This window comes from Mercenaria mercenaria, chromosome 1 (assembly GCF_021730395.1).
Source record: "Mercenaria mercenaria strain notata chromosome 1, MADL_Memer_1, whole genome shotgun sequence".
NCBI lineage: Eukaryota > Metazoa > Mollusca > Bivalvia > Venerida > Veneridae > Mercenaria > Mercenaria mercenaria.
The window spans coordinates 31,098,555-31,122,979 of NC_069361.1; the positions used below are offsets into that span (position 1 = coordinate 31,098,555).

Genomic DNA, 24,425 nt, shown 5'->3' on the forward strand with positions numbered 1-24,425 from the left:
CCAGGGCATTGAATTCTTCATGTGAGGAAGCCATCCAGCCAGCTTACGGAAGGTCGGTGGTTCTACCAAGGTGCCCGCTCAAGATGAAATAATGCAAGAAAGGGCACCTGGGGTCTTCCACCACCATCAAAACTGGAAAGTCGCCATATGACCTATAATTGTGTCTGTGCGACATTAAATCCAACCAAAAAAAAAGTAATCGTACATCTAGCTGACACTTTAATACACCTTTTATTATGTCCCTTAGCGCATGTACAAATGCCCTTTTAAGCAATATAAATTTTTTTTCAGTATCAGTAACTAAAGTAAACAGTATTTTTACATCTGCAGGCACTACAGAAGGGAAACAATCAGATGCTGGCTATCATTATACATTATGTAATGACATACTTTATGCTTAAAATATCTATATAATCAACCTTAACACTGATTCAAAACACCCATCAAATTTCTGTTTACGTAAGTTCTTATTTTACATTAACTGTTACACAATACTATAAAATAAACATTTTCAAGTCTGGACAGGCTTTGGTTTCATTTTTGATAAGTCTGTCATTTTTGTCATTTCACTGTTAATTTCTTTTTGTGACGCGGTGACCAAAGAATTAAAGAAACAAACAAAAAAACTTGAATTCTTAACAAAATAACTTTATTTGATTATTACTGTCTTAAACCATAATCAATCAGTCAGTGGTACACCCAGTTTTCTTATGTAGCTTTTTAAATACAAAGGGCATGCTTCTAGAGTTTGGTATTTTTTTCTCAACATTTGAGTTGTATAGTTTCATTAGAAGTAATTGTAAATGAAAGGTAAAATATAATGATACAGAGAATTCTATACAGATTTATAAAAACACTTGAGCAGTCTGTTTACAGGATAGTGGATGAAAAATTCATCATGATGTTAAATACACAATTTTCATTATTTTGCTAACTTGACCTACAAATGTCATGTTAGGAAAACAGATGAAAGTTACTATTAAAATGGCATACTTCACTATTCTTTTTAAATGTAATTCATTTTTACTATGTATGTGATCACAGACAAAGTAAACTATGTAAAAGCCAACTCAAGAAAAAAATAATTCTGGACGTTTCAGCCACACTTAACAAAGTCAGAGATATATATGGTATCATTGACCATTTTGAATACATGTATGGTCTAGTATTGTGGTAGGCTAAAGCAAGTCCATTAAATATACATTACTGAAATAAGTAACTGTAAATTTGCGAGTAGTTAGAATAATACAATCTGTTGAGCATAAAGATGTATTCTGCATTCTTTACTTCAATAAAATGACAGTATTCATGAGTTCATTGATTACAATTGTAAATAATTAATAACTTCAGAATTTAATCAGCTATTCTCCATTCTTTCTATGCATTTAACAACTTGTAGCAAAGGTGCAAGGGAAGTTTTAATATCAAAATCACAAAAGTGACTTTATTTGACAACAGTGGGAAATTTCCAACAACCAAAACCATGATGCGGCTTTCAAATTCATCAATTTCCTTTAAGTTCATATAAATCCGGAAGAAAATCACATCATCTCTCAGATTTCTGCAAGTCAGATTGACAGACCAATAGCAGCCTGTTAAAAATCATGGTACCGATTTCTTCAGCTTCCAGATATGTAACAGTCCACAACATTTAGTGCACCAAGGTTCTTCATCAACATTCACTCAAATCTGTCTGTTTTATTATTGAGATTTGGTCACTATAAGAACAGCTGATGGAACAAGACCTGTAAAACAAAACAAAAATTCTTTTACATTGAATTGTCGAGCTAAAAACTGCCTCCAAATTATTGAAAATGCCCCAAATAATTTGTCATCAAAGCAACATTTGTCCAGATTGATATACACCATTTGCAGAACACTTCTTCCCTTACAATGTATGCTTTTTCAGAATTGTTAAAACTGTTTGGTTTTATATCTTACAGAAACTGTCAAGGTCATATTGTAGTAACATTACAGTTTTTATTGGCAGAGAAAATTTCTACATGTGACATTCCTGACATCATTTCAATCACTGAAGAACTAACAAACTTTTGACTGGGTAACTTTCTCCTGTTTAATGATTACCAAAAATCTTACCTAATTCTGTAAGAGGTTTTTCATAGTCATCACCGGCAAACACTTTTCTAGGGAATGATGTCATTAAAGAGAAATTTCCAGGAGGATCTGTTCTATTCATTTCTATATATAACCGTACTGCTGCTAATGGTTCCTTTACTGCGAATGTTTGTGTAAGTGCCTGGCCATTGGTCAATCGTATCTGTAAAGAGAATGCATACAAATGATAATCTGGAGATATCAGGTTAATTTTTTTTAACTAAATACCGTAAGAAGAGAAATTTGAATATCATAGATAACAGAATAAAGTCAGAGGTGTTGCACACATCATTATCACTAAAGAACAGACTCAGTCAAACAGAGTCTGATATTGCTTTGCTTGGTTGCACTCTATATTCTTACAGATATCTTAGATTTTAGTAACTATCACACCAGTAGTACTGAAGTGCCGTGTGGTTGCTATAAATGTCTCCCTTTACTTAGACTCAGTGTTTTTACATTTTCTAATCCTTTGATATCATGGAGTTCAAAGTCCACGTGTAATACAGTTCCCTTTAAGCTGGCACCAGGGCTTGTGAATGATGTTGAACATTTCATTACCTCTCATTAACAGACTAACCAAACTAAATCTGTTATTATTTTACTCAGCTGCGTTCTATGCTTCCATGGGATTTTCTTATAAAGGGTGTAAGGAAAGTTTGTTCCAACTGGAAAAGTTATTCTGCATAGAAAAAACATGGCAAGTAAGACATGTACAGTTCTTCAGTCATATTAAATGCTGCCTGGTATGATGTTATTCTGCTACAGAAGTTTGGTTAATATCAGACTGTCTTACAGGAGAAAATACAATTTATTCTCTATACGCAGTTCAGAAATTTTTAACTTTTAAAAAAAAAGAAGCATGTCCTCTTTAAATGATTCCCATATCAACATTTTATATCAGAACTTGATTTATTATTTGTACAATACAAACTCAACTGCTGTACTGTAAAACAAAACAAATAACTTCTGAATATATTGCAACATATGTGTGTTGTTAACGAAAAGTCTGCAAGTTGCCTAATCTCAAAAAAAGTTCATGAAAATTACCATTTTCTATAAAAAAATATATATGAATAAAGCAAATTTTCACCAATTGTCATACATTTATATTTATTCATCCTATAGTAAAACACAAAACATAACACACAGGTGGTCTTCCAGTGAATAGTATGGACTTTTCTTAATGTATTTTACATCCCAATAAAATAATACAGCTATCTGCTTAACTGGAACAAACTTTCTTTACACCCTTTAGATTTACTAACAGTATCTCATTTCCATTATGTGAAGACACAGGAAATAAATTTTTTTTGCATAATAAACACAAATTTGTGATCATCAAGTGTACAATTCAATTTTTGCAGTTTAAGTCATCTCCTCCTTGCGATTTCTTAATTCAAAAAGGCTAAGTCTTGGTTTCCTCAATTAAGTACTGATTCATTAGCAGTTGTGTTACTTTTCACGTTTTATGAATAATTGGCACTGATGATGTAAAACTGTTAAGAAATGGCATGATTGTCATAAGCTGTATTGTCACTGAACTAATCATGGTTCCAAATGTGTATTACTTTTACACAGTTAATATATTTTGTACAATTACTATTTACCTGTAATCGTGTTTCTGTGTAGTCTTTCTTTTCTACAGGTGCTGCTGTCTGTGTGGCTGGGGTATTCGCTGCTGGTGTAGACACTGTAGCTGGCGCTGTCTCCTGACTTTGCTTGGCAAACTGTTATCATAAACAAATGTTAAACAAACCTTATAAGATCTTAATTAATGAAAACGTTATGCTTTTTGTTTGGCCACATGTCACACTGACACAAAACAGGTAGCTTTCACGGTGGAGGAAGACCGCGAATGCCCCTCTGGGTATTACTTCAGACACAGGAAGGCACCTGGGTAGAGCCACAAACCTTCTGTCAGCCAGCTGGATGGATTCCTCACATGAAAGAATTCTACATCAAAGTGAGGTTTCCAACCCACTGCAGTGAGGGGCAAGTGGTACAAAGTCAGCAGCCGTGGAGGCCCCTGAAGAGGTAATGACGTATGTATACAAGACAGATGCGGACCAGTATGAATACCTTCATAGGCACAGTTTTGCACTACAAATTCAGACTCTTCAAATTCTGTGGCAGGATAAATGTTATTAAACTATTTTATCAAACTGCTTAATGCTGGAGCTTTGATGCAGGCTTGTACTGAAATGCCAGCACTGCCAGGCAACTGCAAGAGCTGCCCCTTGAGTAACTGCAAAGCTACCCTAGAAGTATGATAAAAAAGTTTCCATGTATTATCTATCCTCCAACGTAATTCACATCTGCAAGTTGTATTTGAACATTTTACTTTCTTCTGACCGTTCTGAAACTTACCGAGAACACTTATTCTAACGTCTCATCTGTCATGCCTTTTAAATGCATTTTTTTCTTGTAAATATAGTAATTCAATTATAACTCAGATTGGACTAACAAGGTATTAAAGTAGGAAAAGTTACCTTAGCTGCCCTTTCTCTCTTATCTTTCTCTATCTGTTCTTTTACTTTCTGTCTGAAAAACAGCATTATTATTTGAAATAAAACTGATATTAACTTTGATACAGCATAACTTTTTAGTTTTTATGTAGATTTTCGTTTTGAAAAATGAAAATCACCAGACTCCATTTTTTTACTCTTGTTTTTTAAATAATACTGCTGATACAATTTATTAAAAGAATGTGATTTTCATAATGACAGGAACAAAAATGTCACATCATTCATCCCCAATCATATACATAAACAAGAGGGCCAAGATGGCCCCACATGGCTCAAATATTACTTGAACAATTTTGGTAGAGGGTCACCCATGAAGAATATCTGTAATATCATTTTGAAACTGGGCCAGTGTTTTCTGAAAAGAAAGATTTTTTTAAGTATCCACTATATGCATACAGCAAATACTGTATACAGCTGTGTTTTTAATAAAGCTAAATCATGACCCTGGGTGTATGACCAAAGAAGCTGATGTTTAACAAGGTCTTAAGTTTGAAGGTGAAGGTCATATGAAAGTTCATGTCATCCATATATAGGTAACTTTGTTGGTCTGAGTATGAATTAAATCAGGTCATTAATATGGGCTATAGGCAATCTGGTTCATACATTAGGACTGACAAACGGACGGACAGTTCAATCATAACTACCCCCTCTGGTGGCCATATTTTCAACAAACTTGGTATAAGGTCACCAGATAAATATTTCTGTGATATTATTTAGATTTGATAGAGACAAACATTCTAACAATGTTTTATACAAAGTAGGCATTAATTCCTTGGGGCCGAAATGCGACTAAAGGCACTATATTTTCTACCCCTGTAGCGTCAATATCTGACTATAGGCGCGTAATCAGGACCCCCCAGGACGGCGATTGACGAGTATAGCCGCATCACCGAGAACATACTGATTGCGTCATGTACTTGATAATTTTTGATAATCCTGATAAATGCAAAATTATTTTGCATCCCGGCTATTATTTCTAAGATGTTATAATTATTAATTATGCTAATAAATTAGTTTCCTTGTTAAAATAAATGTTTGTTAATATGCCGTAAAGGAAATAAAAAAGACGAACTCCGCTGTGTCTCATTCATACAGTATTTCAAAAGATTAAAATAATGTCGGCTGTTAGAGATTTTTCTTACATTGAAGAAAATGTTTATTATCATGCTGATTTTGACGCATCAGTTCCGTCGGATGATGATTCTGACGATGAAATTTCATTATCAGAGAAATGAATGCTCGGAAAATGTTAAGTTTTAGAAAGCTGAAATATTTGTACACTTACATCGCATTAAATTAAAATGGATAAAAATAACACAGCAAAACATAGATGGGTGTAAATATTACAACTTAACTGTCTCAGTGCGTGTCACACAACGTTTGTGTACATGTTTAGAAATTAATTATACATCAAAACAAACCATCGATATTCACTCAAAAATGGGTGTTAATTTTGAGTAATGCTGATGTAAATACTGTGTGTTAATAATGTATTAATATTTATTGGAATTTAATTAATGTGTTTACATGTGCAAAAAGTAATAAAATCGGAAATGTTCAAATATTTATTAAACGCAATAGGTGTGTAAAAATGGTGAATGTTTCGAAGTGAAATTATTATTCTATTTGGATATAAGTTACGGACGAAAGTGGATATATAAAAATATTTGTTAAAACTTAAAAGATTTTATAAGTATAGTTTGATTTACACCCATGTTAATAACATTTCCATGCATGATTTCAATTGACTGCATGCGAATGTGATTATGATGAGATCAGATGATGTTCTTCGACGTCAGGTGGTAATTATTATCTCGCCGCAGCATGTATATTATGATATCGGCCTCAGGGAGTTAACCAAGATTTTTCAATGATTGAACCCAGTGCCAAGTGACCAAAATATATATTCATCCAAGATTTTAAGCAAACAAATATTCTGACAAAGTATCATGAACAGAAGGTAGAAAATGTGGCCTTTTTAGTGTTAACTAGGTCTTTCTATGATTTTACCTAGTGACTTTGATTACGACCTAGATATCCAGTTTCATAGTTGACCTAAATTCGCTACTGGGACAAGCATTCGAACAAAGTTTTATGCAGGTAAAGTACAAATTGTGGCTTCATTCTGACAAAGTTTTATGAAGAACAGATAGAAAATGTGGCCAAGGTTTTCCTTTATATTGACTATGTTACCTAGTTTTTGACCCTAGATGACCTAGTAATGACCTCATACCAGATTTAATTGATTGCAACATTCTGACCAAGTTTCATTAAGACTGAACCCAAATTGCGACTTCCAACGTGTAAACAGTCAAATTTGTTGACAAAGCACAATGATAGACAATGGACACAAGGTGATCACAATACCTCACTTTGAGCTCAAGTGAGCTTAAAAGATGACATCATTTACTCATTGTCCATTATTGCAGCATTATCAGGGGTAACTTGATGCAGTTATATACTACTTTACACAAAGCTCTTCATCTAGTATATTTTTTGTATCTTATATGCAAAAATACCTTGCCATTTTCTCCTCCATCTTATCTCGTCTTCTTTGTTCAGCTATCTTTTTCATCTCCAACTCAGCCATCCTGCAAACAAAACAGCAGCATGACATCTGAACTAAACAGTGATAATCTTCAGAGGGACAACTTCCTGATTCATCAATTCAGAACACTTCTCTTTTATTCTGCAAGTTCTACATACTATATGACTTTTCAACATATGCCTTTTCAATGATCAAAAACTAAATTGTACCTATTTTGTAATTTCAACATCAGTGATAAATATATTTGACATTTTTTACTGTGGTAACACTAATACAGTAAAACCTGCTTTAGCGGTCACTTATATTAAGCAGCCAGTGTCTCATTTCCCAAAATGGTCATTCATTCTATAAATTACCTGCATTAAGCAGTCACCTGCCTTTCCCCACTCCCTTGGCTGGCTGCTTAAGACAGGTTTTACTGTATTTCAATAATTCATTATATAACGTAATATAAAAGCATATATTGTGTTTTATGCAAATTCAATAAAATGTCATACAGTGCTTGACTTTGTGAAAATATCTTTACACATAAACATTTTGATAACTACTGTACATGCATAAGGAAATCGAAGTGGATAACTGTATATACTTTTCTTTGGAAGCTACAACATCCTTGCCATAATGCCTTCTCTGTTTTTCCCGCTGTATTTCTGCCTTTTTCTCCTCTGCCTCCCTCTCAAGCCGTTTCTGTTTCAATTTTTCTTGTAATCTACAATAACATACACAAAGTAACATTTGATACAGTACAACCCCTCTGAAATCAAACTTAAATGCATTTGTATGTACTTGTCTTACAGAGGTTGTTGGCTGCTGCTCTGAAGAAGCAATTTCACGAAGCATGTCAAAGGCAGTTTCTTCTGTTGTAGGGAGACAATTGGACAAAGTTTAAGAATTTCATTTACTGTGAAATCATTAATATTTTAGTGTTGAGGGCTAATTTTAGTGGATTTTTCGGTTAAGTCTATCCATGAAATTAAATCCATACATACAAGAAAAATTTCACATTGAGCTTATGCTCTAAAGTTGAAATTCATAGTCATATCCGCATGAAACGGCAGTTTTGGCCCAAACCATGAAATTTTGTGGCCATAAAACAAATTGGAAAACTGCCAGTATTCTGACACTAGCAGTATTTGGCCTTTTTTTTTAGTTCAACATCACACTGACACAGTTATAGATCATATGGAGACTTTTTTCCAGCTTTTCATGGTAGAGGAAGACCCAAGGTGCCCCTCCGGGCATTATTTCATCACGAGGGGGAACCTAAATAGAACAACTGAATGACTTCTTCATGTGAAAATTCTATACCCTAAGTGAAGGGCAAGTGAATTGATGTCAGGGACCATAACCACTCAGCCCCGTAGGCCCCTGGCAGTATCTGTACAACATATATGTACCATATTTTGTATTATTAAATGATTACAATTTAATTAGGCCCTATTACATTTATTTCCTTCTATGTGTTGTTATACTAGCATGTACATTATTTTAATGGTCTGTTACAACATGACAAAGTCCTTTTTTTGTACTGTCTGACCATAAAACAGTGTTTTATTTAGGGATGGGAACGAATACTGAAATCAATATTCGAATATTCGGTTTGCCATATTCGAATATATTCGAATATTCGGTTTGTTTTAATGGAAGCTTTAAATTCTTATTAAGTGATTGGCATATACCCAACGTATTCATTTGTTTTAAGCGTGGATAATCGTACGTAATAAGGCCAAAAAATGTTTGTTTCGGGTAACCCGATCCTACCTAGCAAAACCCGCCCATCCTAGCTAGCGTTTTATTTCACGATTCTGTCAGTATAATCATGAACATATTTAACTAATACAGTGTTTTAACTTCAAAATGACAAAAAATCAAAATGATTATAATTTAGACCGTCGCAATTTTATCTAAAAATAGCAGGTCGTCCCATTTAAACACATGACGCGCTGTTGTATTACCGCCGCCATTTTGAAAATTTTCAATCGTCGTGTAAAAAGCAAGTACAGCAGACTTAAACCACCTTCAACATGAACTTAAGCATCAATCATATGTTATTTCTTGATTTTATTATAAACTACTTCAAAATTTAATTCGAATACGGCCGATTACGGATGAAAACCGATTCTGCGGATGGTCTGAAACGTCGTACAAAATATTGTGAAAAGATTGACAGTATCTACAAGTTTGGTATTGTTTTCGAAAAAATAAATCTACAACTTCTTACATAAAACAGCCGCCAACAAAAATTAACAAAAGATAAAAAGATACCACATTTACGCCTAATACAAACTGTTAATCCGTAGCGATGACCCCAGGTAATTATGCATTGCAGTTTTCTTGTTAATTGGACATCTTTTGACATGCATCTGACATATTGACGCCTGTTGCAAACTGTTAATCCGTAACGATGGCCCCTGCCAATTATGCATTGTTATTTTCTTGTTAATTGGACATCTTTTGATACGCAATAAACAAACATGACATGGTTTTATTCTGTAGAATTAGCATGCTCATATTGCCAAAAATCAATGATACTTATTTTGAAAAAAAAAAAAAGAACAATATATATACAATAATTTACGAATATTCGAATTTGATTTTCATATTCGAATATTCGACCGATTTTCGAATATTTGTTCCCATCCCTAGTTTTATTACAAACTATGTGCAACTTTCATGCTACCCCTAATGCTAACACTGTATAACCATTTCCAGGTAAGCAATTTAGTGACATGTATTTAATTTTACAATAATCATTTTATATAATTGTTAATGAATGTTTTCACAACAAAACTGTAACAGATACATGATCTGTTGAACTGTTCCTTGCCCTACAAAATGGGGCCAATATGATATACCCCAGATCTATTACAGGGCCAGTATGACATACCCAACTATCTTCACAACAATTATTGCTTTTAGCTAGCTAAGATTTATCACTCTAGGGCTTCACCTGAACCATCAACATTTTCCTGTAATTAGTACATTTGTACTAGTAATGGTTTAATTTCATCCTCTAAAAGTTGACTTACTTTAACAGTTGCTCTCGTTTTTCTTCCTCTGATAGTGGTTTAACCTCATCCACAGATTCAGAGAAACTTGCATGTTGTGTTTTAGCTGCATGGAACTGTACTGCATCTTCATTTTTCAATAATTTACCACATCTAAAAGAATATCACAGAAAATACAATTACAGACTGACAGCCCATTAGTGTGAACATTGTACTGCTTGCAGTAAAACACTGACCACTTCAAGCTGCAAAAGGATGACCAAAATGCTTGAGTTATCAAGTTTTGAGTGATCAAAACACAGAAAATTTCAGAAAAACAGCTGGTGCCAGTAAGCCTCTGAGATGGAGCCATAGATGAATTCACTGAATTTCTCTCAAGAAACTTTTTAAAGACAAAGGCTCAAATGAACAAGAGGTGCTTAAGACATTTTATTCCAGATAAAAAGTACCAACCTGTTGGAAAAGATATGAAACTGGCTGTATTTTTTCAATTAAATCAATCACTGCTAAAATTTATCACTAGAGGATTTTTTTCTATTGTAATCAAAAGTGCAGATGTCATTGACTAAAAGTGAAACATTTTTTCAAAAACAATTTAGAGCGCCTAATGATCTGATTCAACCAACAAATCATTGACAATTCATGTAGTATTTCATGACTGAAGTTGTGAAAAGCTTTCACTTGTTTAAGAACCTGCAAAATACCTCACTCTGCACCTTTGTGTCAGATCTTTATGACTAGTTCACTTAAATAGCATGTACTCAGGGATAAAGCAAACAAGAGCTGTCACAGGGGACAGCGTGCTCGACTATTTCGATGCTGGATAGTGAAACTGGGCACATCTGAGGAAACTGGAGCTGTCACTGGAGTGTTTATTAACTCCAATGGTGGATGAAGATATTGCACAATAGCCTGAATCTGTATCAAAAATATTAAGTAATAAGAGAGGTACAGATAAAGTGTATCAAACACTATGTAAGTATAGCCTAAGCAAAAAGGGGGCTTAATTCATTAAATATTGGTGCAAGAGTTTTGCATCTTGTGTCTAATGATGTGGGTGATGATGTGGAACAAGTACTTCAAGTCTGAATCAAATGCATTTCATAATAACTGAGATATCAGGGATCATCCTACAAGGCGATTTGAGCGATATCGTCGCTTTAAAGTCGGCCACTTCGCCTAATTATCGCCTCCGGGCGGAATCCAAATCGCAGAGTTTTTCAGCGGGTTATTATCTGTTTACTTAAAGTTGTAAAACTTCTTAAAGTTGTAAAACTTGATGCATAATCGATAAATCCATAGTCAATCCAGCCTACTCGCCTGTCAAACTTAAGCCAATCGTAGCGTTAACAGGGTTCATACAGACAAGGCCAAGTCAAATTCAAGGACTTTTCAAGGACTTTTCAAGCACTAGTCTTATAGTTTTCAAGGACTTATTCAACCATAATACCGTGTTACTACCTGCTGTGATTCTGCATCCCAAAACCTAATATGAAGATCCATCTGTTTTTATTGCATCTTTTTATTTCAAGTTTCATCAATCAGAGCGACAAATGGTCCCCTGATCTTTTCAATCAGTAAGCTTTTAAAGTGGCCAAATACACAGATATAGGCAGTTTTTCTTTCACCAAGAGCAAACTTTTTCGCTATTTTACTGTCTGGAAACATGGTTTGAAATATTTTATTAATGTTTTCATTGGACTTGTTTAAGGCATGTTTCTGGTTTGCATTGTCCATATAATTTCTGCTTTAAGTACATTATTTTTTATACTTAGTTTGAAATACTAGCACTCGATGATGCAAACAGAATGGTAACTGTTTGGGGTGAGGGTACCGTAAGACTGTCACACACTTTCCCATTACGATAAGAATTGCGATTCATGCTCTGTGACGAATTGACGCCATTTTAGTCAGGGAGACAACGCTAAACAGAAAGTACGAAACCTTGGTACCCAAACTTTGCTTTCGTCCCGAACACATTCGACCTTTTTTATTACGGCGTTTTCGTAGCTCTGCCCATTGTTCGAAACTTGCCATTTTATTCTAAAAGATTTACTTTTGGTTTTTGGGGAGATTTTAATTGTCTAGCATACGAGAAAATAAGAAATTCGAGTACTTTTCAAGGTCTTTGGGCAATTTTCAAGCACTTTTCAAGACAAATTGTGTTTTCAAGGACTTTTCAAGACTGCCCTTCATTTTCAAGTACTTTTCAAGCCTGTGCGAACCCTGGTTAATATCCCACAGTGTCAATAATATTGTAAGCCGCCGCCATTTTGAAAATTTTCAATCGGCGTGTAAGCTTATATAAACTTAACGAGAGCATGATCTTATGCAACAATTGTATATTATTCTTTCATTTTATTAAAGATTACTTCAAAAATTCTTTCTATTACCATGACTACGGTCAATTTCTGTAAATGAATTGCTCGGGTACTGTGGATAAAAAAATGATTTCGAGGACGTCAGAACTGCCGTACAAAATATTATAAAAAGATCGCCATTATCTACGAGTTTGATATTATTTTCGAAAAAAATAATAAATTAATTAATTAAATGTATAAATCTGAACAAGTTGATGCAAAAGTCGGGCATTATAAAAGCACGAGAATCGAAAGATGAATGAAACTTTTCACGGCGTTTTGATCGTGCACCTGTTAAATTTACGAGTTTCGGACGTGTAAATTTCGGATAAAATTTAAAGGCGACTATTTCATAGCTTTCAAAGTTTATACTTTATTTAGAAATTCACGAAAATGATAATGCAAGAATCAATTTCCTTAAATAATTACTGTTTATAAGTTACAGCTAGACCCACAGAAAGTGGATATATATAGGCAGGAAGCTGAATGCTATGCCGATTCTTCTCCTGAAATTCCTCAACTTCTCCCTAAATTCTGTGGAGTCACTTCTCCCTAAAATTTTGACCTAGGATGATCCCTGGATATAGTGAAAATGCATCAAAATTAACTTTTAATTCTAAGAAAAAGGGGGCATAATTCATGAAAAATTGGTGCCAGAGTTATGCACCTTGTGTTAAATGGTGTGGGTGATGATGTTGAACAACTATTTTAAGTTTGAATCAAATCTATTCAGAAATAACAGAGATAGAGTGAAAGTGCATCAAAACTTTAACCTGAAATTCTAAGTAAAAAGGGGGAATAATTCATGAAAAATTGGTGCCAGAGTTATGTACCTTGTGCCAAATGGTGTGGGTGATGATGTTGAACAACTATTTTAAGTTTGAATCAAATCAATCCGGTAATAACGGTGATAGTGTGAAAGTGCATCAAAACTTTAACCTGAAATTCTAAGTAAAAAGGGGGAATAATTCATGAAAAATTGGTCCCAGAGTTATGCACCTTGTGTCATATGGCGTGGGTGATGATGTTGAATAACTGTTTTAAGTTTGAATCAAATCCATTCAGTAATAACAGAGATAGAGTGAAAGTGCATCAAAACTTTAACCTGCCAAGTAAATAGGGGGAACAATTCATAAACATCTGTGCCAGAGTTATGCATCTTGTGTTACATGATGTGGGTGATGATGTTGAACAAATATTTTAAGTTTGAATCAAATCTATTCAGTAATAACAGAGATAGAGTGAAAGTGCATCAAAACTTTAACCTTAAAAACTAAGTGAAAAGGGGAGATAAATCATGAAATATTGGTGCCAGGGTTATGGCCCTTATGTCAGATGATGTGGGTGATGATGAGGAATAACTATTTCAAGTTTGAATCAAATCCATCAAGTAATTACAGAGATAAGTTGAAACAAGAGGGCCATGATGGCCCTATATCGCTCACCTGTTATCATTGCATTTGAGGACAAGAAGGTTCTCAGAAAAAATATCTAAGTCCAAAGGACAGGAACAACAAAAAGAATAAAAAATCTTACAAGGTATAGATATGTTAAAATACACCTAAAAATTGGAGATACCATCCATGTTGTACCACAGAAAACTGGTCTCGTGTTTTCCCTACGGTCAATAATAAAAAAGTTACTAAAAAAAGCTATTTATAGTAACGTAAAAGGGAAGCAATTAAAAAAAAAAAAATATTGTAAGTGAACAAAAGAAGGATCTGCGAAATAAATCTGTTGGGATAAATGAAATTTCAGATCAGTATCTTCATTAGTTATGGAGATATAACAATTTTAACTTAAAATAAAGGGAGGTAATTTGACATAAAATCAGTCCATAGTTATCTACCCTGATTGTCTCAGTCCAACTAATAACAATAATGAAATTTCAAATAAGTCCTGTAAGTACTTATTGATATAAATCCATTTTGATTACAATCAGGGGAGGTAATATCAATTATAAAATAACTCTGGAACATATGATTGGATCTGATTTGTCATTGAATCCAAGATTTATTGTTGTTGAAGATATTTTGGAAGTTTGTATCCAATAAAACCATAAATGAAGTCTCTATATGGCTGCAAAAGCCAAAATAGCCAATTTTGGACATTTAAGGGGCCATAACTCTGGAACCCAAGAAGGAATCTGGCCAGTGGAAGAAAGGAAGCAAGATCTTGTGATGATACAAGCTGTGTGTAAGTTTGGTTAAAATCAAATCATAAACTAGAAAATGCTTTTGTAAAAAAGCGCATGTCTCCCCCAATGCAAAGTCCTATAGGCAAGAAGTCAATAGGGGTTAGGAGCAAAAGTCAAAGAGACACTGATGGTTGGCTGCAATAGGGATCATCTACTTGGCATGTCCAATCATCCCGCTAAATTTCAACACTCCTGGCCTAGTGGTTCTCAAGTAACTGTTCAGGCTTCTGTGACCTTGACCTTTGATCAAGTGACCTCAAAATAAATAGGGGTCATCTACTCTGCAAGTCCAATCATCCTATTAAGTTTCAACATTGTAGGTCAAGTGGTTCTCAAGTTATTTCCAAAAAATGATTTTACATGAACAGGCCACTGTGGCCTTGACATTTAATAGACTGACCCCAAAATCAATAGGGGTCATCTACTCTGCATGTTCAATCATCCTATGAAGTTTCAACATTCTGGGTCAAGTGGTTCTCAAGTTATTGATCGGAACTGGTTATCAATGTTCAGGCCCCTGTGACCTTGACCTTTAACGGAGTGACCCCAAAAACAATAGGGGTCATCTACTCTGCATGTTCAATCATCCTATGAAGTTTCAACATTCTGGGTCGAGAGGTTCTCAAGCTATTGATCGGAACTGGTTGTCAATGTTCAGGCCCCTGTGACCTTGACCTTTAACAGAGTGACCCCAAAATCATTAGGGGTCATTTACTCTGCATGAACAATCATCATATGAAGTTTCAACATTCTGGGTCAAGAGGTTCTCAAGTTATTGATCGGAAATGGTTTTCCATGTTCAGGCCCCTGTGGCCTTGACCTTTAACAGAGTGACCCTAAAATCATAAGGGGTCATCTACTCTGTATGACCAATCATCCTATGAAATTTCATCATTCTGGGTCAAGTGGTTCTCAAGTTACTGACCGGAAATGGTTTTCAATGTTCAGGCCCCTGTGACCTTGACCTTTCACAGAGTGACCCCAAAATCGTTAGGAGTCATCTACTCTGCATGACCAATCATCCTATTAAGTTTCAACATTCTGGGTCAAGTGGTTCTCAAGTTACTGACCGGAAATGGTTTTCAATGTTCAGGCCCCTGTGACCTTGACCTTTAATGGAGTGACCCCAAAATCAATAGGGGTCATCTACTCTGCATGACCAATCATCCTATTAAGTTTCAACATTCTCGGTCAAGTGGTTCTCAAGTTACTGACCGGAAATGGTTTTCCATGTTCAGGCCCCTGTGACCTTGACCTTTGACAGAGTGACCCCAAAATCGATAGGGGTCATCTACTCTGCATGACCAATCATCCTATGAAGTTTCAACATTCTGGGTCAAGTGGTTCTCTAGTTATTGATCGGAAATGGTTTTCCATGTTCAGGCCCCTGTGACCTTGACCTTTGACAGAGTGACCCCAAAATCAATAGGGGTCATCTACTCTTCATGACCAATCATCCTATGAAATTTCAACATTCTGGGTCAAGTGGTTCTCTAGTTATTGATCGGAAATGGTTTTCCATGTTCGGGCCCCTGTGACCTTGACCTTTAATGGAGTGACCCCAAAATCGATAGGGGTCATCTACTTTGCATGTACAATCATCCTATGAAGTTTCAACATTCTGGGTCAAGTGGTTCTCTAGTTATTGATCGGAAATGGTTTTCAATGTTCGGGCCCCTGTGACCTTGACCTTTGAGGGAGTGACCCCAAAAACAATAGGGGTCGTCTACTCCAGCAGCCCTACAACCCTATGAAGTTTGAAGGTTCTAGGTCAAATGGTTCTCCAGTTATTGCTCGAAAATGAAGTGTGACGGACGGACGGACGGACGGACGGAAGGACGGACGGACGAACGGACAGGGCAAAAACAATATGTCTCCTGGGGGAGACATAATGAAGCTGCTATTGTGCAGACAAGGTCAAAATAGCTAATTGGAACCCATTAGGGGATCTGGCCAGTTCAAGAAAGGAACCGAGATCTTATGGTGACACAAGTTTTGTGCAAGTTTGATTAAATTCAAATCATAAATAAAGCTGTTATTGTGCAGACAAGGTCAAAATAGCTAATTTTGGCCCTTTCAGGGGCCATAACTCTGGAACCCATTAAGGGATCTGGCCAGTTCACGAAAGGAACCATGATCTTATGGTGATACAAGTTGTGTGCAAGTTTGGTTAAAATAAAATCATAAATGAAACCACTATCGTGCAGACAAGAAATTGTTGACGCACGGACTGACGACGGACGAAGGGTGATCACAAAAGCTCACCTTGTCACTATGTGACAGGTGAGCTAAAAAGAGAAAGTGTAAAAAAAACTTTAACCAAGGTGGGGACGCGGAAAGACGCCGACGCCGGGTCGAGTAGGATAGCTCTCCTTATACTTCGTATAGTTGAGCTAAAAATGCCAAACTCACTCATCACATTTAAAAGATTTTGCTTCTGGAGGATGTTGTTCTTGTTGTGTGTCATTATCTCCCCCTTCAGTACTCTCCTGTACAGGAGGGGCAGAGTCTGTCTCAAGTGGGGCTTCTGCCTTGGGTTCTGTGGAAGAGCTGCCCAGTGTGTGGCCTTCTGGTGTCGCCATTGGAGCATCTATATCTGCATCATCTTCGTGTGCAAACAACCTGTAGTGAATAAAGGGGTTCAGTTGACAGTTGTCCTCAAGTATTTGATTATTTTGTTTTGGGTTTAACGCAGATTTTTCAACAGTATTACAGTAATGTAACAGCAGGCAGTGAACCTAACCAGCGTTCCTGGATTCTGTACCAGTACAAACCGGTTCTCCCCAAGTAACTACCAACCTCCCTACATGAATCAGAGGTGGAGGACAAATGATTTCAAACACAATGGCATTTGAAGCTCACTTAAAAATATTGGTTAGATCTTATAGTATACTAAGTGGGAGGGATATGATAATACATGTATATATTTAAGAAATAAAATATTTTTTTTGTAATACATGTATATATAATTAGAAATAAAAAAAAAAATTTTGAGTTCATGGGAAATGAAAGACAAGAGTAGGATCTGCAAATCCATGAATCCTATTTTGTTGCTCATTTTGCATGAACTCCGAAAAAATTAATTCATTTCTTATATTTACGTTACAATTCCTTTCCATTTGTAAACAAGGTTATATCATAAATTGCACATATATTATTGCATTTAACATTAAAATTAGCTTCCCAGCCATTCACAACTGCGATATTATCAAAGGAACATTCTCCCTGACTATTCTAGGATGTCATCAAAAGAGCTGCCCATATCACTTGTCAGCGTTGTCGAAACTTTGGCGCCTTTCCTTTTGTTATTCATGCAAAATGAACCTAATTATTTTTAATGGAAAAGAATAGGGCAAATGTAAATATCTATTGATAGAGCTTCAAGTGTCTTTTATTTCTCTAACCAACGACTGAAAATAATTTCAAATTGCTGTATGGATCTTTAAAATTAATCGTAAACAGTTCATTTAAAATGATAAATTAAAGTAAAAGTAACGTTATAATGACTGAGTAAGATCTTTTATCGTGAAAAAAAAATACAAGAATCAGTGTGAACGTGTAAAAATTTTAAACTAATAACCAGAGGGCTCTAGGTCGCTTACCTGAGAAACATACCATAACAGTGTAAACATGTTTGACCTAGAGATTTCATGGAAACAAATATTCTGGCCAATTTTCATTAGGATTGGACCAAAAATGTAGTCTCTTGAGTTTAAACAAGTATTTTCTTTGATATGACTAATTTTCATGAAGATCAATAGAAAAATACAGCCTCTATCACATACACAAGGTTTTTCTTTGATTTGACCTAGTGACCTATGTTTTGAACCCAGATGACCCATATTCGAACTCAATCTAGATTTCATCAGGGCAATCATTCTGACCAAACTTTATGAAGATCAATTGAAAAATACAGCTTCTATCGCATACACAATGTTTTTCTTTGATTTGACCTAGTGACCTAGTTTTTGACCCCAAATGACCCATATTCGAACTCAACCTAGATTTCATCAAGGCAATTTTTCTGACCAAATTTCATGAAGATCAATTGAAAAATACAGCCTCTATCGCATACACAAGGCTTTTCTTTGATTTGACCTAGTGACTTAGTTTTTGAGACCCCCAGATGACCCATATTCAAACTCAACCTAGAATTCACCAAGGCAATCATTGTGACCAAATTTTATGAAGATCAATTGAAAAATACAGCTTCTACCGCATACACAATGTTTTTCTTTGATTTGACCTAGTGACCTACTTTATGATCCTAGATGAACCATATTCGAACTCGACCTAGATTTCATCAAGGCGATCATTCTGACCAAATTTCATGAAGATCAATTGAAATATACAGCCTCTATCGCATACACAAGGTTTTCTTTGATTTGACCTAGTGACCTAGTTTTTGACCCCAGATGACCCATATTCCTTATCGACCTAGATTTCATCAAGACAATCTTTCTGACTAATTTTCATGAAGATCAATAGAAAAATACAGCCTCTATCACATACACAAGGTTTTTCTTTGATTTGACCTAGTGTCCTATGTTTTGAACCCAGATGACCCATATTCGAAGTCAATCTAGATTTCATCAAGGCAATCATTCTGACTAAACTTTATGAAGATCAATTGAAAAATACAGCTTCTATCGCATACACAATGTTTTTCTTTGATTTGACCTAGTGACCTATTTTTTGATCCCAGGTGACCTATATTCAAGCTCGACCTAGACTTCATCAAGGCAATCATTCTGACCAAATTTCATGAAGATTTATTGAAAAATACAGCCTCTATCGCATACACAAGGTTTTTCTTTGATTTGACCTAGTGACTTAGTTTTTGAGACCCCAGATGACCCATATTCAAACTCGACGTATAGAATTCATCAAAGCAATCATTCTGAGCAAATTTCATGAAGATCAATTTAAAAATACAGCCTCTATCGCATACACAAGCTAAATGTTGACGGACAACCGACGAAGGAGGCTGGACATTTAGCGATCACAATAACTCACCTGAGCATTGCTCAGGTGAGCTAAAAACAAACAATTTTAATTAACAATGCTATGTAAGAAAATATACCAGTCCATAGCCTCCTGTACACCTTTAAACTGTGTCTTTGCCAATGCCTTCTCCCTACAACGTAACAAATACACAGTGAAAATTATACTTTCATACTGGTGCTCAGCTATGAATATTACATGTAATTTCACTTGTACAGTTTATATCATGAGTTGGTGAAAAATCTCCATAGTTAATAAACCATAATAGCACACTTCAGGCAGGCTACTATGACTGAAATACACTTTAATGCCAGTATATTGAAATACATTATACTCTTTGACTGCATGATTATTACATGTTTATCGTTATTTCCAGGAAATATTACATGCAAAAATAAAACTGACAGTTGTGAAACAATCAGGCACCATATCTAAACAATATCATTTACAAGATAATGAAATAACTGATTTTGTGCTCAAAACTTTGACCTTGAGTTCTGACTTTGACCCTGAGCTGACATGGCTGACTTGATGAGGTGATCATTTGATCTAAGTTTCATGAAAATCCTTCAAGGGGAGATACAGAGCTGACACAAAATGGGACAGTCAGGTTCCAGTGATGTTTTTCTCATAAATGTACTTTAGTCAAAATGTACCAATGTTAGGACTTTTAAGAATCGCCGTCAAGACATTGTATGTGATATGGCCATAATTTCACACTTCTTTTCATATAATAATTTGATTTGGCTTTTAAGCCAGATCGGGCAATGTGACCAGCCTGTTTATTTTATATATATTCGAAACAAAATCAGCATTTAAACCCAAATCGGCAGCGATGACAATTTATCAGAAATTTCCTCCACTATGAGTGTTTGACGCCAGTGGAGATATTGCTCATAAGAAAAATAACTCAATATTTCCTAGGATCAGGTCAAATTAGTTTTACTACAAAAATACGACAGAAAACCTCTGAAAGGAAGTGACTAGGTGTAAGGATCCGTACCTCTAGAATCCGATTCTAGAGGTACAGATCAGTACCTCTAGGAAAGCATGCTAGATGTTTTCCAGTGGAGATATTGCTCATAAGAAAAATAACTCAATATTTCCTAGGATCAGGTCAAATTAGTTTTACTACAAAAATACGACAGAAAACCTCTGAAAGGAAGTGACTAGGTGTAAGGATCCGTACCTCTAGAATCCGATTCTAGAGGTACAGATCAGTACCTCTAGGAAAGCATGCTAGGTGTTTTCTAGGGGTACGAACCTCCTTTTTCCAGAGATCTATGGTTATCTACAGCTTAAATTTTGTTGAAAATGATATAACAAATAAGACTTAATCAATGTTCACCTAAATTTGGATCTAAATAATTTACAGTTACCAGCGTTCACCTGATTGTTTACAGTTCTTTTGAATGTAAAAAACCAAAAAGCAGACTTTAACACCAAAAAAATCATGAGAAATCGAACTGGCACAAATCATAATTAAACATTTGACAAAATAATGGTAATTGCGTTGTAACAAACTATTTTCTTTTTAATAATAATTAGGGTATTTCACATTTGGTGACCATGATCACGAGATACAATGGAACATTTCACAAACAGTTCCTTTGACTTTCATTGCTTACTTATAAAACAAATTATTCTGTGTATATCTTGTTAAATAATAACATAAATCAGTGTTCCCACTCAGTATTTTTTTCAAGGGTAAACTTACCCCCTGGACACAAAAACTGGGGGTAAATCTCAATGTCTGAGAGTATGAAAATTATAAAACAAAATTTTCCATACTAAAGTTAAACTCTGACAACCACTTATTTTGGAAATGTTTTGGGTACTTTTTCTGAACTTTAGCATTAGTAGTACCAGTTCTCGTAGATGACTGGCACTCTTTACTCGATTGTTGCGAAGTATCACTTGTTTTGCTATTTGCCATAAAGCCTTTCTTGCAGATGGGGAGAGATTAGATTTGTTACCATTTTGAAGTGCTAATTTAATTCCCGGGGCTTTAAAATATAAAACCAGTCCACATTTTTATGATGTCACTGAGAAAACATCTGCAGATAGCCAATTTATTCGCCGGGACTGTAGTATTTCCAGGGTTATATATTTTACATGAGTGAAAACACACTCATAAATCTGTGCATATCCCTTGTCATGCCATTAAGCTTGTTTTCAACAACTCTTTTTTTTTCTGCTGAATTTCAAATATAATTCATTCAAGGTTTCGAATTGCTAGTAAATCTTTATTAACAGTTTATTTTATAATAAATTAATCATCACGGAACAGCGTATTCATTTGGAGTTCCTTGGTTATTAAGGTTTCGAAAGATAATGTAAACAATCACTGAATCAGAGTGAACACTGGTATCTGTAAATCATTTAGATCCAAGTTTTAGGCCAGTATTGATTAAGCATTATTTGATTTTTCATTTTCAACAAAATTTTAGACGTGAATAACCCTAAATCTCTGGAAAAAGAAGGTCCTTATCTCTAGTAGACCCCTAACAGTACTGTCTACAGGTACGGATCCGTACCTCTAGAATCAGTTTCTAGAGGTACGGCAGATCCGTACCCCTAGACATTTCCCTTCTGAAAACATCTCCCGTTTTAAAACATAAAATATAGGGTGTGTTCGATTCGGTCAAGTGGGAGTACACTATTATTACACTAACGTATGCGCAGTTTACTGTCAAATCGAACAGGCTCGAGTACACTAGTGTCACACTCGTGCATGCGCAGTTTACTGTCAAATCGATCAGGCTTGAGTCGGGTCGAATTGAGCGTAAATATGGCTAAAATGACGCATCTACATTAATTTGATAAATTTGCATTGTTTCCCAACATCAGCTTTGATGCAAATGTTAAACTTTATTTACAAGCGGAAGAGTTTGTCACACTTTGTGCTCAATGTAACCTTTCGCTTTCCGCTGCCACCATTTGGGATTAGATCATTTTTGCTCGTCTTCACTCCCCATTATGGGAGGAGCATGTTCTTGACCTGTGACCTCAACACTAGCGTTGCACTACTCGCATTCAATTGGCGATAGTGTGAAAAATCTGCTCAACTCTACCCAAATCAAAAACACCCATAGTCTCTTCTTTGTAAGGACCGTTCTCAGTATTCATATCGATTACCAGTCATCTAGACAGTCCTCCGGTGACCGGACCTCAGCTCTAGTAACCGGTTCTAGAGGTCCGGTTACCGGACCCCTAGCCACTGCCTATGAAATATTTGCGGAACATGTAATCTTCTCAAGATATTTCAGCTTTTAAGGAAATTGTTGAAAAGAAACAGACATAAATATTTACGCTCTATTTTTGGGGAAACCCATTTCTAGCAAAGAGTTTAATAGCGGCTCTGACATGCTGGAATATATCTCAAAAATAACAGTTTCGTTTCAGTTTCTGGGGAAATAAACTCTGAAGAGTATCCAAGAAAAGATAACTAGGGCACTCAAAGAAATTGACCCAAAGAAATATTTAACACGGAAAGTGTCTTTTTTGTTGTTGTTGTTGGATACTTAATTATAACATGTTTGTCGAAAAATGACAAATTCTATAATTACAATTATTTGTTTGATAGTTTCAAATAAACACTTATTTAAACGTCAATATTTAGAAAACACTCACAGTTGTCTGTTTAAAATTGTTTGAAAGATTTTATTTACTCTCGGTAAATGCTACTGTATTGCAATAAAATGATAGATGTATCATAATTATAATTTTAAATATATCTATCATTAATAATAACCCTTATATAACTAAAATAAGCTGCCGACTGAAAAAAATTCTCAATGAATTCTTTTGTACAGCCGTTGTATAGGAACGAGTATTGTGTAAACTTGTTTGAAAAAATGGAATTGTGAAAATTCTAAAAAAAAAACAAAAAACGAATTTTAATAACCCTTTTATTGCTCTATCTAAAATAAGCTGCCGACTGATTAAGGTGTATAATTGAATTATCAGGATTATCACACCTATCCTAACTGATTAAATCACGCCTCTGGTAAGTACTTCACGCTATTTTAATTGGTTACATCAAGAAAGAGCGCACGTGTTTATTGATCTAATGATCGTTGTATAATGCCTTTTAATGTATAAAAGAGTAAGTACGTTTTGAGATTAAATATCCTTCTCCTGGACCGCCGAGACGTTCACGTCGTGGAAAGGGAACATTTGTCGCTAACTAGGTCAACATGTATATTGTCACGTATATTGTCATACGGCCTAGTTAGCGACACATGACTGACATCGGCGGTAGTGGCCTTAGAAAGGGAACAACAATCTATCCGTGTGTGGCTGGTCATCTGATGCGGTGTTGGACCTCTCGCCGGGAACCGGGGTGCTGAGATTTGCTGACACTCCCTTGAATTGACACCGGAGTAACACCTTTGGTTCTACCAACCGGACTTGTCAACGATTGGATGAAGACTTCTAGATGTCAACACTTCGGGCAAGACAGTTTCTCGGAGAGATGAACAACGCTATTTCACGCTGCAGAAAACTGATGGTTCGGGGTCCCATGACACCCTCCAGACTCAACACCGGATTTCCATCCCTGAGGTTTTTGGGAAAATGTGACAACAGAACAATAGAACTTCTAATTTGGGAAGCCTCAGCTGGATGTCGACGACGGGAAGAAGACATGCAAGACGCCGGGGC

The 24,425-nt window shown here is 35.5% G+C and overlaps 1 protein-coding gene across 1 annotated transcript; it reads right to left on the bottom strand.

Annotated features, from left to right (window-relative positions):
- Window positions 1–206: 206 nt before the first annotated feature.
- On the bottom strand, window positions 207–23,211 carry LOC128557013 (UBX domain-containing protein 1-A-like). The gene is made up of 10 exons (XM_053543419.1): window positions 23,073–23,211; window positions 19,840–19,893; window positions 17,169–17,378; window positions 10,221–10,352; window positions 7,781–7,900; window positions 7,163–7,234; window positions 4,608–4,659; window positions 3,726–3,845; window positions 2,098–2,278; window positions 207–1,745 (listed from the first exon to the last, which is right to left on the bottom strand). The coding sequence occupies exons 1-10, from the start codon at window positions 23,126–23,128 to the stop codon at window positions 1,702–1,704; spliced, it is 1,041 nt and encodes a 346-aa protein (XP_053399394.1). The 5' UTR covers window positions 23,129–23,211; the 3' UTR covers window positions 207–1,701.
- Window positions 23,212–24,425: the final 1,214 nt, after the last annotated feature.

Bases quoted from the DNA above. Each gene is read 5' to 3' on its own strand.
- LOC128557013 (XM_053543419.1), bottom strand. From the start codon at position 23,128: ATGTCAGAGCCGCTATTAAACTCTTTGCTAGAAATGGGTTTCCCCAAA. The intron at 7,235-7,780 runs GTATATACAGTT...TTTTGTTTGCAG, and splicing joins GTTGTAGCTTCCAAAGAAAA to GATGGCTGAGTTGGAGATGA. The intron at 1,746-2,097 runs GTAAGATTTTTG...TTTGTTTTACAG, and splicing joins AAAACCTCTTACAGAATTAG to GTCTTGTTCCATCAGCTGTT.